Raw genomic sequence first — 15,805 nt, forward strand, 5'->3', positions numbered from 1 at the left:
TGTGAGGGCGCAAAAACTTGGCACTATTCCAATGTGGCCAGACCAAGACCAATAATATATGATTGGAATTGCCCCTGTCTAAATGCTACCCTTCTCAATATTAAAAGCAATCTACCAGACACAGGGCTATCCTGTGTCCAAATCTGTCTGCAATCAATTTTCTTTATCTAAGTTCCTCACACCTGCACATAGCTTCGTATCATCTGCAAACTTGTGGATTGTTTCTCCAATGCCTTCATCACCATCTTTACTAATGATCTGGAAGAGCCATGGCCCCAACACCAATCCCTGTGGAACTCCTCTAGTGATGGTCCCCAGGCAGAGCTGCTACCATTAAAAACTACCTTGGTTGCAAATGCAACCAATTCTTTATTAGGCCTATCATTCTGCCCACCAATCCACAAGATGCAACCTTCCTCAGCAGCCATTTGTTCGGAACTTTAACAAAGGATTTTTGAAAGCCCAGATACACTATCCCACCGTCTTTGCAACCTCTTCGAAACATTCAATCAAGTTGGTGAAACACGACTTTTCCAGGACCCATCCTGAGATTCCCTAATAGTCCCTGCTCTATTAAGATGTTCGTATAACACATCTGTAATAATCCCTTTGAGCAACTTGCCTTGATGTTAAATTAATGGCCTAGTTCTGACTTATTTCCCATTTTAAATATAAGCACCAAATAGGCTTATCTCCAGTCCCTGGGAACAATTCCAGACCTCAGGGAGTAGTTAAATATATGAGCAAGTGGCCCACATCACACAGACCCATTTCTTTAGGTACCCTAGGGTGAATACCATCAGGGCCAGCAGCCTGATCTGCTTTAAGAGTTCCAATGTGGCAAAGATAATTTACATAATTTACACATTTAATTTTAGCATGAACACTATGCTGTAATATTGGTGGTTAAATATCATCATCAGAAGTGAAGACTGATGAAAAGTAACCATGAAAACCTCAGCCATACTTGGAACTGTATCCAAACCTGCCCTGCTGAATGCCTCAATGACTTTATACATTCCTTAGTGGCCTTCTGCCTCCTAACATCGTGTCCATTTCCCCCAAATCCTGCTCCAGTGTTCATTTCCCAACTCCTGTTATGGTATCAGTTCCGTTCTTCCCCGCCCAACCTTCTCCCAAGTCCTTTGCTTCTTTAACCATTGAAGTTCAGCTTTGAAAGTTAAATATCACAGCATTAAAATGGTCTTAGGGCATCTTAAAGGACCTAGATTATCCTGGTTTTTGGCTCCTTTAATCCGTAAAAATATTTTAGCTGTAGCTTTGAATTAAAAAAAGTGAACACCTCATTCCCTTCTTTAACAAGAGCATCATCTAGAGGATAATCTGTGCATTACATGATTCCACTGGGTAAATGTGAAAACCTACAAACTTCAACCTTTTTCAAATACAGCATCCTCCTCTACACAGACAGGATCAAAAGCTAGCATTGCATCTGCAACACTGTCACTTATGCAGAGCCAGTTATATCAAGAAGGTCCCCTTACATCATTTTAAATATATTTAATCAAAGCAAATAGGTTTACTATGAACATCTGCTACAAAATATTGACAGTTAGTAAAACCAACTATCGTTGCATTAACTCCCTCCCTTTATTCCAGTCATCAAAACAATGGAGAAGTGCATTTAAGAAGGAAAGTGCTAGGCATCAGAGTATTCTGCCCTAGGAAGTTAGGCACAATACATGAGAGAAAACCTGACAATGCAATCTCAGAGGACCATCTCTTCCTACATGGCTTACTTTCTCTAAACAAACACAATTCTGGTTATCTCAGAATGCAAGAAGATTTGGATCAGATTTGTGGTACAGAACACATTACCAGAGACCAAACACAAAAGTCATTTGTCCTACATAGATCTATATCTACTTGCTTTTGGCTAGAAAGAATTCAGACATAAGATTTAATTTCTCTATTAAGATAAGCTACAATAGTACAAAGGGCACATTAAAGAACATTAATGACAAAAAAATGTACACACACAAAAGCCAATAGTTCATTAACTAAAATGGACTGGCTTTAATATCAGTTTAAAAAAATGCAGTTTTTTTTTTAAAACCATAACATTGGGTATATGAGTCACATGATAGCATCTATTTTTGGATCTTACAAACTTAGTTGAGTGACTTTATAACAGTACAATCCAGCCAGCAAAACCAAAATCTGACTTAGATATTTATTTGCCAGTTATTTATGGCTATGTGGTCAAGTTGATACAGGGGAAGGAGAGCTAAATCTACAATAGTCACAATTTTTACCTTAATTTAAAGATAGGAGTGTTTCAACACTGATATCATAGAATTTTACTAATAAAGCAACTATAAAATAGGAAGAGGCACATACACTGGATATTATGAACACTTTTGTCAAATGTTTGCTAACATTTGAGGAAACTACAGTAGAGACTAAAGTTAGCACTGTCCAGAAAAAATAAATCCTTGTAAGAGCTCCTGTTCTTGTGCTGTAAACAAAGCATATCCCTCCCCACACAAACATAAACTGTTGCATCCTTCCAGAGGCTGGAACTCAACAATTCATGTGTTTTTTTTAAAAAGAAAAAAATTGAATAAAACTATACAAATGCAGTGAACTACACAGTTAACATTTAAACCTAAATCACAAAATAAGAAAAGATGAACAGACTGGAGACGGTTTCTAAATCAGAAGATTTGAAAATTTTCCATCTAAACCATCATATGGAGCTTGTCGTACTTCATTATAAAATGGTCGGACATTGATGTATTAAGTTACAAAATAGTTGGAACAACTATAGTATAAAAGTTGTGGTTCCTGTAATTTTTCCTTACCTGATCTTTGGGTTTTGCAGCAGACTTCGAAGATTCATAATCCTTCTTTGTTTCTAAAATTTTCTTGACTAGCCCACCTGTGACAAAAATAGATTTGTCTCTATGTGTGTGCTGACAGAGTGAAATTTGCACTGTGTATAAAATTCTTTCAACTGTTTTCAGAATTTTTTTCTAGGGTTAGCGAACAGAAAAATTGGCTACCACTTTTTGCAGCCAGTACCAGCATCTTACACTCAATTCAAATGCAACAACTGGTAGCACCTTTAACATAGTAAAACATCCGAAGGCACTTCACGGGAGCGTAATCAAACAAAGTAAAATGACCCAGAGGCAGCATTGGGTGTAATACAAAGCTCTCTTGGAAAATCACTCCCTACTGTATCATTTCCATTTTCCATGGCAGACACTCTTGAGTCTGCTAATTTACAGGATATTTTCTGGTGTAGATTCATACCCAGTGGGAACTTGGATGAAACTGGCCAAAGTCACTTTGCTGAAGACATAGACGGTCAGTAGCCATAATCTATAAAGTTCTGATGTGACTCAAATCTGGGACCCCGAGATGAAAGAACAACATGCTGACTAACTGCACTATACAACCCTCAAAATTTTTCCTCCCTTCCACTTAAAAGTAAGCTACATATATCTTTAGATACTCCAAGGTAAAACTCTATTATTGGTCTTGCCCGAGTAAGTTTTATTTTTTTTAAAACAAAGTCTAAGTTTTAAAAAAAACACGACTCACCACGAAGTGGCCAGCCTTCCAATTGGGATTGCCATCTACATGGCACTTGCAAGACTGGGAATCAGAAAAATTACATTTTGGTTTTAGAACCCAGGGCCTCTCTCCCTTACAACTGCTCATCAGTTTCAGTAAGCTACAATTTGATCAAAAACAAATCCTAACAATCTTGTCAGGGGAAGTGCTTAGTGGAGCCAATTGTTGCTAGTCTACTGTCACATACCCACTCAAAAACAGCATTGACAAAGGCCTTGGAGCAAGTTGCCCATTCAAATTCTCAGCTGCAGCTAATGCAAGATCAAAGTAGGGGAAGGGAGAAAATAACTTTTAACAAAAAAAAATCACTGTTACTAGACAGGCTTTACTCCCTCCAGTAATTTGTTTCTCAAGCTTATCTAAAACAGAATTTGTGAACTTTCAAGGGGAAGTATATTCAAGTTTTGAATTGCCACATATTGTAAACTGTTAGAAAGCAGATTTCTACATGTACTGATCTTTCCTAATCACTCCATAATCTTACTTTTACCCCTTAAAACTGTTGATCACAGGAAGCTTGGGACCAGATCTTCTCTGAAGAATTCCCTCTTCTCCCACCCCAAAAATGTCATCACTGGAGCAGAATTTCATGATGATCCTAGGCAAAATACCTGTTCCCAGGCAGCTATGACTAGCAGATTTAAAACATAAGCATGGTAAGAGGGGAGTAATAACAGAAAGCAACAGATGTCATGATCAGTTTTTCTGAGAATAAGTTAAAATTCAGAAAAGTAAAATTTTCCTTTCAAGTAGTAAAAGCAACTAAAGATCTCTCTGCTATATTTACATCAGTTTTATTCAGTTTAAAATTAAGAAAATAGCAGATACAGCAATAATCACATCAAGAGGGGGGCATACATTTCCTTCTGAAATCTACGAGGGAGATTTAAGAACATAAGAAATGGGAGCAGGATCAGGCCATGCAGCCCCTCGAGCATGCTCCGCCATTCAATAAGATCATGGCTGATCTTCAACCTCAACTCCACTTTCCTGCCCGATCCCCATATCCCTCGATTCCCCTAGAGTCTAAAAATCTATCCATCTCAGCCTTGAACATATATTCAATGACTCAGCCCTCTGGGGTAGAGAATTCCGCATATTCACAACCCTCTGAGTGAAGAGTTTAGGCCCATTCTACACAATCTTTCCTCATAGGACAACCTTCTCATCCCAGGAATCAACCTAGTGAACCTTTGTTGCACCCCCTCTAAGGCAACTATATCCTTCCTTAGGTAAGGAGAGCAAAACTGTGCACAGTATTCCAGGTGTGGTCTCACCAAAGCCCTGTACAATTGCAGCAAGACTTCCTTACTCTTGTACTCCAATCCCCTTGCAATAAAGGCTAACATACCATTTGTCTTCCTAATTGCTTGCTGTACCTGCATGTTAACGTTCTGTGATTCGTGTGCAAAGACACCCAAATCCCTCTGGACACCAACATTTAATTTCACCATTTAAAAAATATTCTGTTCTTCTATTCTTCCTACCAAAGTGAATAACCTCACATTTCCCCACATTATTATCCATCTGCCACCTTCTTGCCCACTCACTTAACCTGCCTATACCCTTCTGCAGACTCTTTGCATCCCCCTCACAGCTTACTTTCCCACCTAGCTTTGTATCGTCAGCAAACTTGGATACATTACATGCTGTCCCTTAATCTAAATTATTAATATAAATTGTAAATAGCTGAGGCCCAAGCACTGATCCTTGTGGCACCCCAATAGTTACAACCTGCCACCCTGAAAATGACCCGTTTATTCCTACTCTCTGTTTTCCGTCCGTTAACCAATTCTCTATCCATGCTAATATTTTACCCTCAATCCCATGAGCCCTAATCTAGTGTAACAACCTCTTGTGTGGCATCTTATCGAATGCCTTTTGAAAATCCAAATAAACAACATCCACTGGTTCCCCTTTATCGACCCTGCTAGTTACACCTTCAAAAAACTCATAATAGATTTGTCAAACACTATTTCCCTTTCATAAAACCGTGTTGACTCTGCCTAAATCATATTATGATTTTCTAGGTGCCCTGTTACTACATCCTTAATAATAGATTCTAGCATTTTCCCTACTACTGATGTCAGGCTAACGTGCCTATAGTTCTGTTTTCTCTCTCCCTCATTTCTTGCATAGTGGGTTTACATTTGCTACCTTCCAATCCACGGTAACCGTTCTAGAATCTAAGGAATTCTGGAAGATCAAAACCAATGCATCCACTATCTCTGCAGTCACCTCTTTTAGAACCCTAGGATGTAGGCCATCAGGTCCAGGGATTTATCGGCTTTTAGTCCCATTCGTTTCTCCATTACTTTTTCCTCTACTGATAATAATGACTTCAAGTTCCTCACTGTCATTAGCCCCTTGGTTCCCCTCTATTTTCCGTATGCTTTTTGTGTCTTCTACTGTGAAGACAGATATAAAATAATTGTTTAATGTTTCTGCCATTTCCTTATTTCCCGTTATAATTTCTCCTGTCTCTGCCTCTAAGGGTCCCACGTTTACTTTTGCTAATCTCTGCCTTTTTATATACTTGTAGAATCTCTTACATTCTGTTTTTATATTTCTTGCTAGTTTAATCTTAAATTCAATTTTCTCCTTCTTAATCAATTTCTTAGTTATCCTTTGCTGATTTCTAAAACTCTCCCAATCCTCAGGCTTAGTACTCTTTTTAGCAACATTGTAAGCTTCTTCTTTTAATCTAATACTCTGCTTAACTTCTCTAGTTACTCACGGTTAGATCACTTTTCCTATGGAGTTCTTATTCCTCAAGAGTATGTATATTCGTTAGGAATTATGAATTATTTCTTTAAATGCTCGCCATTGCTTATCTACCATCATATCTTTTAATCTAATTTCCCAATCTACCTTAGCCAACTCGCTCCTCATATCTACATTATTGGCCTTGTTTAAATTTAAGACCTTAATTTCGGACTTAACGACATCACTCTCAAACTCAATATGAAGTTCTATCATATTATGATCACTCTTGCCCAGAGGATCCTTTATTATAAGATTACTAATTAATCCTGTCTCATTACACAATACTAGATCTAAAATAGCCTGTTCCCCAGTTGGTTCCTCAACACATTGTTCTAGAAAACCGTCTTGGATGCATTCCATGAACTCATCCTCCAAACTACTTTTGCCAAATCTGATTTGCCCAGTCTATATGAAGATTAAAGTCCCCCATGATTATTGCATTATCTTTGTTACATGCTCCTCTAATTTCCTGATTTATACCCTGTTCAACACCGCAACTACTGTTAGGGGGCCTATAAACTACTCCCACCAGTGTTTTCTGACCCTTGTTATTTCTTAGCTCCACCCATACTGATTCTATGTCCTGATTTTCTGAGCTAAGATCCTATCTCATTACTGCCTTTCTCTCATGCTTTATTATCAGGGCTACCCCCGCCCCCACTCCTTTTCCATTTTGCTTATCTTTTCTAACAGTCAAGTACCCTGGAATATTTATTTCCCAACCTTGGTCACCCTGCAACCATGTCTCAGTAATGGCTATTAGATCATTGATTCATCTATCTTGTTATGAATGCTTTGTGCATTCAGATACAGCGCCTTTAATTTTAACTTTTCACTTTTTTTCCCTGATGTGACTTTAGTCACTAATGCCCTATTACCTTTGTTAGGAACTTTGTTTAGTAAAGATTTTCTGATTTCCCCACATGACAAATTATGGATCAACGTGGGTCTGGTGGAAGCTGGACACTTTCTCACACAGGGAAGCTAAGGTAAACAGGAACATATACTCTTACATCCATGCATCCTAACGGCATCTTGCTACCCTGTATGTTTGGAACGATGCATGCATTTAACATGGAATAATTAGCACTCTATATGAAAACAGATGCCAAAAAATATTAGCAGTTTTCTTTTTGTTGCAGAAAATCCCCTCTGGCCTGCTACCAAAACTCTGGGGCTTAGATATTTCACACATTTCTAACCCAACTCACTTGTGACCATTCAAAAAAAACTGGGAAGTACTACACAAGTAACAGATGTTTTGACAATTCAACTGCAGTATTATTTTCTGGTCTTCATCCGTCTGGTAGTGAAAACTAGTCACAACCATAGAATAATGGCCTTCAATATCTGGAATTTCAACTCAAAAACATTTAAGCTGGAAGGCTGGCAAAAATGTTACAATCCACAATTAATGCAATAATATCTACTGGGCTTTTCCACATCAATAGTGTAAGTGTCATTGTTACCAAGCTGTTCTTTACCAATGTCACCCAAATTAGTGATTACATGCATTCTACATTAGCACTGAACATTACACAACATTACACAAAGGATTAAGTAACAACACAAAGGGGCAAAGAAGTCAAATTATCACATTAAGGAACATGTATTAGCTACACGTACCATGGTCTTCACTGTCATGCAGTTCCACTGCTATAACCTAGAGAAAAGCACAAGGAAAAATATCCAATTAAGCATTTCAACACTCTAGACCAAATGGTAAAGTGTCATCTTACCAATAGCTTTGGAGATTATTAGTATATTTTCAAATAAAGTACACAATCCTGTCCAATCTCTACTGTGTTGCCATATCTGCCCAGCATTGTAAAAAAAATGCTTTTCCAGTTTGAAGTTTAAAAAGTTAGAGGCAGCAATCCCAGGATCAAAGTGGATCGCTGTGCCATTGATGAAAGATAATATTTTAAAAGCTCCCTCTAAAAATGGAATATTTTCAGACATTCCTTCAGTTAAGTGAATTACCAAAACCTGGAAAGCTCCACCTTATTAATACCATATCCAGTATGGATATGGTATTAATAAATAATGATACTAATATTATTTTCCAGCAGCTCAGGTCAAGCCTTACTAAAAGATATTAATTCCAACAGTGAGATACATAGATACACATTATATACGTTCTATAACTCTTCCTAAAGTGTATGAAAATGCTGATAATGAAAAACAGCAATAATCTCTATCAGAGGTATATGTGGGATCCTCAGAACACTCACCAAACATTAACGGGCTGATTTTAACTTGTGGCAGGAGTTGTGCAAGCCGGGGCCAAGATAGATGGCAAACCGTCCGGCCATCCACACCATGAGAGCCAGAAGATTTTAACTCCCGTGGAAGCCCCATCAGTCTCCCACCGAAACTCATCGGGAAATGCCAGCTGGCCAATAGTTGAGTAGCATTTTGGGTGGCAGGAGGCCGCCACCAGGGGCCTGAAGGAACGGTCCCTGACAATCCGGTAAGCGGCTGGGGGAGGTGGGGAAGGTTCGGGAGGACCTCGTGGTTGAGGGCAGGAGAGGCCCAACGTTTTCTTGTGGGGCCCAGACTCCTAGCTCACAAGGAACAAAAAAAATTAACACACCTTTTCGGGCTTCTTCTGGCTCCGTCTCCTTTTGCTGCCAGGTTGGCCAGGAAACCATGATGGCCTCCCCACTTAAACCTCAGGACCCCAATGATGTAAGCAGAGCCCTTTATGCATATTCAAAGAAGAACCCCACTGCCTTCTGGCAGGTGCACTCTTGTTTGCCCAAAGGAGCAGGTTAAAATTGCAAACGACGGGAAGGCAGCGGGATCGGTGGGGATATGTTGCTGTGGCCATTTTAACTGCTTCCCAGTTTCCGCTGGGCTGGCAGGGTAAAAATCAGCCCTTAAGAGACTAAGTATATGAGGAGAACTAAAAGTGATTGTAAAGAGTCAATAATTGGGGCACATTAATAAATTAGTCAAATTTCGGTTTATTTCATAGGAGTTCAGATTTTCATCAGTGCTTTGGGATCGCATTCTGCGATTCTGCTAATTTTTCCGTGAAAACTACAAATCAATGGCCTTAATAATAACCAGTGTTAAAATATTCTACAGCCTTTTTCAGGCAACAAGGTTTCTTAAAAAAAACGAGATCAAACTAATGTTGTAAGACGTAATCACACCCGCAATAATAATAATGATATGCCAACTATTTTGGTGTATGCTAATAGGAACGGAAGTTCGTATAAAAGTAAACGTGTGGGCAAATGATTTGTGTGTTCAGGAGTTACTTTTTTGCTCTCACCTTACCTAGGCCGGTCCCTTTTATTATCGGTCTTTTCCACTTATTAGCAAGTTGAACTAAGGTGAGTATATGTGTGTGCTGGCTATTCCTCTAAAATGAATTATGATATGGGGGTAGAAATATTATAAGAAAAAAAATAAACATTAGGTTGTAGAGGTGCAGAAAATAAGACAAAACAATTTACTTAGTTGACCATTAGTATCTGTCCAGGTGTTTATAAAAAGTATTTCTTTTGGTTATCCTTGGGTATATTTAAACTCAGAGCTGGGCGGGGGAAATTGTAAACAAAAATAATAATGTTCAGATATAGTCTTCTGGAAATTGTCCAGATTTTCTTTTCTATTCTCTGGCTGCAGCTGTGGGATTTTCCTTTGCTTGTGGTCAGATTTTAGATGTGTGTTCAATTTCATTCTTTCCCTTTCCTTGCTTGCTGATATATTTTCTCTGTTGCTGCCTTTCCCTCCCAACTCTTCAACAGACGATTCTTAGAATGCCTACTTTTTCTTTGAGTGCTGCCTTCATCATTCCCTCATCATTAGCTCATTTTCACTCATGCTAATTTGAAATGGTAATAAGTGTACATGCTGCTTCATAGCTATTTCAGTAAGCCTGTAACTTGTGCAGCTGATTTTATACTACTTTTAAAAAGTGAGGCATAAGACCACCTCTCCCAGCACATGCGCATGAAATACCTTCGTTACTTCTCAACGGTGTTTTCCTTACTATTTGCGTACAATAAAGTATAATTTATTGGCAGTATAGAGGAAAAATCAGAGACACACTGTTCCCTCAAGACATTTTATGTTGCACATGAGTCAAATGATTCTTCCCCCTTCCCATAGTGTTTACATTCCACCCTTGGACTCCCTTTCCTTCTTTCCCAGACATCAGCAGGAACCTCTCTGGCTGCTAGCCAACTAGCACATGAATGGCCTCTCTTCGAAGTTAATATTGAGTACTGTTCAAGGTCTCTAGGTCATTAGAATTTGTTTCATTAATTGCCCTTGAATTAGGAACACTGCAAGTTTAATTTTCAAATAAAACTAATATTCTCTTAAGTATTACCTTAGTATTATTGTTCTTTTAAAAGTTCACCGTTACCACAGATCTATATAAAATGTGTGATATATAAATATATATATAGGAACCTTTCCCAATATTATGTGCCTTTATGTCCTACATAATTATTATCTTTATTACACTTTCATCATCTCATCATCTATTGCACTCTGTGTACAGACCTCTCAACAGTAAAAAAAAAAGTCAAACCAGGCAAACAGGTTGACAAGAGTAGGCACATATCCTTTCACCTCTGGAATCTGGGATTGAATCCAGCTTGGACTGATGAGATGAAAGTTTTATCTTTCTGCTTGTCATAGGAATTCTAAGTGAAACGAGGATAGGCAGCGTCAATCCCGTTCTTTTAGCATGCGGGCCCACACCACAAAACAGTCTAAACTGCCAATTTCAATCAGATGGTGTAGAACGGTGGCTAGTGTGGGAAATTGAAATATTACATTGGTACAGTAGAGGTCGTTTTCTAAGGGCTGGGTTAGAACACATCTATGTGACAGAGGAGAGGGAGCTTTACTCTGTATCTGGCCATTCTATACTTGAGCTGCAAGCATTCAAACCTGACAGTGAGGTTCAAAAGTAGTTAACAGCTCCTCACCTTATGAACAGGAATAGGCCATTCTGTTAGATCATGGATGATCTGTATCACAACTACATTTACCTTGATGAGCAAGTTAAGATTGATAGTGCGAAAAAAATGTTTTATTATTTATATTACAAAGAGATGGTTGCAAGTCAATCTGGAGCACTGCTGTCTCACAAATAATTCAGCTTCATGCTAGTGCATTAGGAATGCCAGTGGACCTGTTCAATTGAAACATTGCCAACCATTTTCTTACATTAACAGTGTGGAATTTCTGTTTGCTTTCAGTGCAAGAGTTATCAAGAGACATTTTACACAACCAGGTCTGTTCCACAGTGTTGGTGGAATCTGTACAGGAAATGCTTTCAAATCCAACTGAGGTTTGATAAGATTTTCATTCCAGTACAAGTTTAAAAGGGACATACTCCAAATAAGGAAAAACCTTCGGCAGGGTATAGATTATATCCGCTCCTTCTCCCCGGTCGACCACAAAGAAATAGTCCAGAAATATGTAACATCTGGTTTTTTTAAATCTATGTTTTTTTTGCATTCAAGTGATGCAAAAAAGTGTGTAATCTACTAATCTTCAGCAGGTGTGAATTCAGTATATATCCAAAAATCTGATGAGGGAAAGTATGAATTTTATTGTAAGAAATGTTCTCATTCTGAGCCAGACAGCGTATTTTCAGATGCATTCTATACCAAGATTTCACAAAGTAATGAGACTAGATATATAATTCTAGAACAGGTATTGTACAATTAATACATTAATATACTCTACTATTTCAATAGAAACAATGACAAAGGAAAATAGTGGTTGGATTTGCAAGCTGTATCACTTTTAAATGCTTCACAAGTTTTAAGGGCTGTCAGAAGAGAATCAGACACTTAAGTAAAAAACCTTTCTAAGACACTGATAAGTCTCTAGCCAGATATTTGGGAACCATGGTCAACTTGTAAGCAAATTCACTTTTGAAATAAACCCAGGGGAAAAACGTCACTTGGGAAGTCTGATTAAAAATCTAATAAAACAAATTAAAGCTTTTAAGCCTGTAATCTATATATAAAGTAACATGACAGAGTGATGCTGAAGACAACTGTAACATGAAGGAATAGGTCACAACAATAACCCTGGTGATTGTGGGAAGCACAGAAAAATTTAGACAACTAGAGTATCAATGGACAGGCCACAGATTTCCTGCAGCTCCATGCTCCAACAACCCTGGTTCAGCAAGTAATAATTAATTTTGAATTTAAATTTCTACATACAAGAAGAGTTCCAGGTGAGAATATTGTCTGGAATGTAGTTCCACATAGAGAAGAAGTGATGCATGAAGCTTTGATATTGACATTTTTTGCAGATATACTGATGTACAAATTGAGAGCCGATAGGCAGCGGCAACAACACTGGTATAAACATAGAGGTATTGTTTAAAGTACAAGCACATCTTGTGATGGTACTCCAGTCATAATGCTATAAAGGACCGACAGCTCAGAATATCATTCAACAATGGATTGTGTGGAGTCTGGTGTGAAGAAGTTCACCTCATCATCTACAATTCACATGGCTTTGGACCAGGGTGAGCCGAGCAGTAAGAGTTGACCAATTTGCACTGAAGCCAAATTGACAACCACATAAATATCAAGTGGTTGTGACTAAGATGTTCCAAGAACTTCTCATTCACTGTGATTTTCATGAGTTTTGGTGTGATTGATGGCAAAAATACTAGAATGTAGTTATCAGGATCTGACTTTTATTCTCTTCCTGTGGACAGATACGATGTTTGGTGCCTTGTCCCATTCAAATGGAAAGCAAGTTCACTAAAATGGTTGGAAGAAGCAAGCAAGTAGGACCCTTAATTACTTTAATAGGGTTTTGAAACCATACATAGCTATACCAACAGGACCTATAGCTTTTCCAGAATCAAACTTATGAAGAGTTTGGCTTTCTTGTGCCTGATCTCGATTTGACTGCTGCACTCTAACGGAACGTTTCCTAGCCTTGGATCTTTCAGCAAATGGTGTTCATCGACTTTCACAGATTGTGGCTTACAACTTTGTAAGAAATAATGGGGTTGAGTCCAATGTAGAAACAGTGAGACCTTCCATCATTAATCCTCGGAACTTGTCTAAGAATCATGCAATTTGGAACTGATCTTGGACTTGTACCCCTAGTAATCTGATGATAGGAGCATCAGAGAAATGTTCCCCTGGACTTTTGATTGCCTGAACTTCCCCATCTTCAAAAGCACTGTCGTGGTTCAGCATCCCCACCTGGTGCATATGTAGAGTACGGCTTCCCTTTGCTATTTCCAAACACCCCATAACTCATGTCAAAAAAGCACACCTCTTGCACAAAAGTGAACTTTTCTACTTCTCTCACCAGCCATTATTGCACCTTTTTGAATAAATTTTTGTCCAAAAGCATTGCATTGATCTGATCCAAGTCATTTCACTTAGCACCTGTAGGCCTGGCAGAGGGAGAAGGTTTTTAATCCTTTCATCTGAGCTAGTTTTGAACCCAGTACCTAGAGGTAGAAAGGCAGTGCACTAATCAAATGTGCCATTCAGCTGCTTTTTTAAAATGACTAAATTAAATCCTTCACCTTCATCAATGAGCTGGATCACCTGGGCCCTCTTGTCAAAATATAAAAAGTGATCAATGTGAGCACTATCCAGTTGGTTAACACTGTAATATTGGTGAGTCTTTCACTCTTATTCCCACACCACATGGACTTGACTTACAGGTTCCATCTCGGGCATATCTGGCAGCTGTGAGACTGCTTCTTCCACCACAAATTGTTCATCATCATCCTCTTCCTCTTCAATGTTCTTTCCTTTATCCACTATTACATTAGACACAGGCTTTGCACTACCAATTCTGGAAAAGCACAGTTAAAAATAATTCTGTTTCAAAAATAATATATTAAAGAAAGTAATGTGAAACTGAACAACACATGAATATGACTCCACATGAAGAGCTGAATGACCTCTTTCTGTGCTGTAAATTTCTATGACAGCTGTCAAGACAGTCACCAATAACCCAATAACCAGTGTTCTTTCTTAATGTGCGATAATATCTTTGGAAAAACAACCTACTGAAGCTCATTCCCCCTAACTCTCCCAGCCTGTCATCCAATTGCATTATGAATGCCCCTAAAGTCTATTAACTTGCCTGACAAATTATTGCAAACATGCATTACCCTTTGAAAAAATTTCTCTACTCTAATATTGGCTTTAAACTCAATTGTTCACAATTTTAAATTTGTGCATTGTGGTCCCACTAGCCTTACTTCCTTTGAGGTAATATTCTGGAATTACCTTCTATACCATTCAATAATTTGATATAATTTTTCTCCAGACTGCAGAGCTTGAGCTTTTCTAATGTTTCCTCACTGCTCTTCCCCATCACATTTGGGGTCAAAAGGGTATATAAACTGTCTTGAAGATTGTATTACCACAATTATCGTGGTACGCAATACTATTGTTTGCCTTACTTTGTTATTTCAATAACATCACTTTCAAATTTAATTCCAACAACTTTCAAATACATTTGTGCCACATCTCCTTCACTTGCACCCAAGTGTCAGAGAAAACTGTAGATACCGTAAACAATATGTAGCTAGCAGTCATTTAAGCTTTGCTATAATTTTGGCTGTGCCCAAGAGAAATCAATTACTATTTAACCATAAGCAAATGAAGCACTGCATTTCCAGCGTCATGATAAGAGTGTTTTTGTTTTCATAAATTCGGTCGACTAACTTCTCCCTGAAAGGAGTAATGAGTATAGATTTCAGAGATTCATCCATGCATTTTGCAAGAATTCAAATTCTAAACATTTTGACCCATCCAAACTTATGACCTGACACTGTGCAAATGGGAAGATGCTAGTCTTTGGTGCTGACCATAATTTGCATGACCCAGTTCAAATGGTCATTAGATTTGTAGCGTATGGCACACCTTAGCTTATCCAAACCACAAAATACATTTTTATTTCTCTTCTGCTCCCCTCATATGTAAATTCTGTATTTCATATACCATAAACCTTTAATAAAGATGAAAGAAACTATCTTTCTGGATATTCTTTACTTTAAATTCAATTTATTAACCAGCTGTATCATGGCATGATAGGACACGAGTTCACCACACAGTGCATTCTTGTGGCTGCACTGTATAGGGGAGTTAATTCATCTGCTAGTATCAAGGCTAAGATGGACTCAACCTAGGTTGAAATTGTTGCAAATGCAGAGAGGAGAGACACTTCATTCTTGTCAGCCTGGGCTAGATTTGAACCCAAATCACAGAGAGGCCAATGCTGTGGTAATGCATTGTAATATTTGGTCAACACATTCACACAACAATATAACTGAAAATGGGAACTCCGTATGAAGAACCATGAGCATAAGTCTGTATTCTATTACTTCGTGGCACAGAAGACTGAATCTCCAACATACTACATGCAAATATGTACTGTATATACTCCAAAGAGAGCAATA

General features: G+C 38.2%; 1 protein-coding gene across 2 annotated transcripts in view; it reads right to left on the reverse strand.

Moving 5' to 3' along the window:
* The window catches only part of traf3ip1 (TNF receptor-associated factor 3 interacting protein 1), a 134,985-nt gene that overhangs the window by 46,007 nt on the left and 73,173 nt on the right, over nucleotides 1-15,805 (reverse strand). For both annotated transcript variants that reach the window (XM_067987954.1, XM_067987953.1), the window contains 3 exons: nucleotides 14,055-14,190; nucleotides 7,996-8,032; nucleotides 2,826-2,902 (listed from right to left, as the gene is read on the reverse strand). In XM_067987954.1, coding sequence (XP_067844055.1) covers nucleotides 2,826-2,902; nucleotides 7,996-8,032; nucleotides 14,055-14,190 — 250 coding nt within the window. The remainder of the gene's footprint in view (nucleotides 1-2,825; nucleotides 2,903-7,995; nucleotides 8,033-14,054; nucleotides 14,191-15,805) is intronic.

Source organism: Heptranchias perlo, chromosome 7 (genome assembly GCF_035084215.1).
Source record: "Heptranchias perlo isolate sHepPer1 chromosome 7, sHepPer1.hap1, whole genome shotgun sequence".
Taxonomy (NCBI): domain Eukaryota; kingdom Metazoa; phylum Chordata; class Chondrichthyes; order Hexanchiformes; family Hexanchidae; genus Heptranchias; species Heptranchias perlo.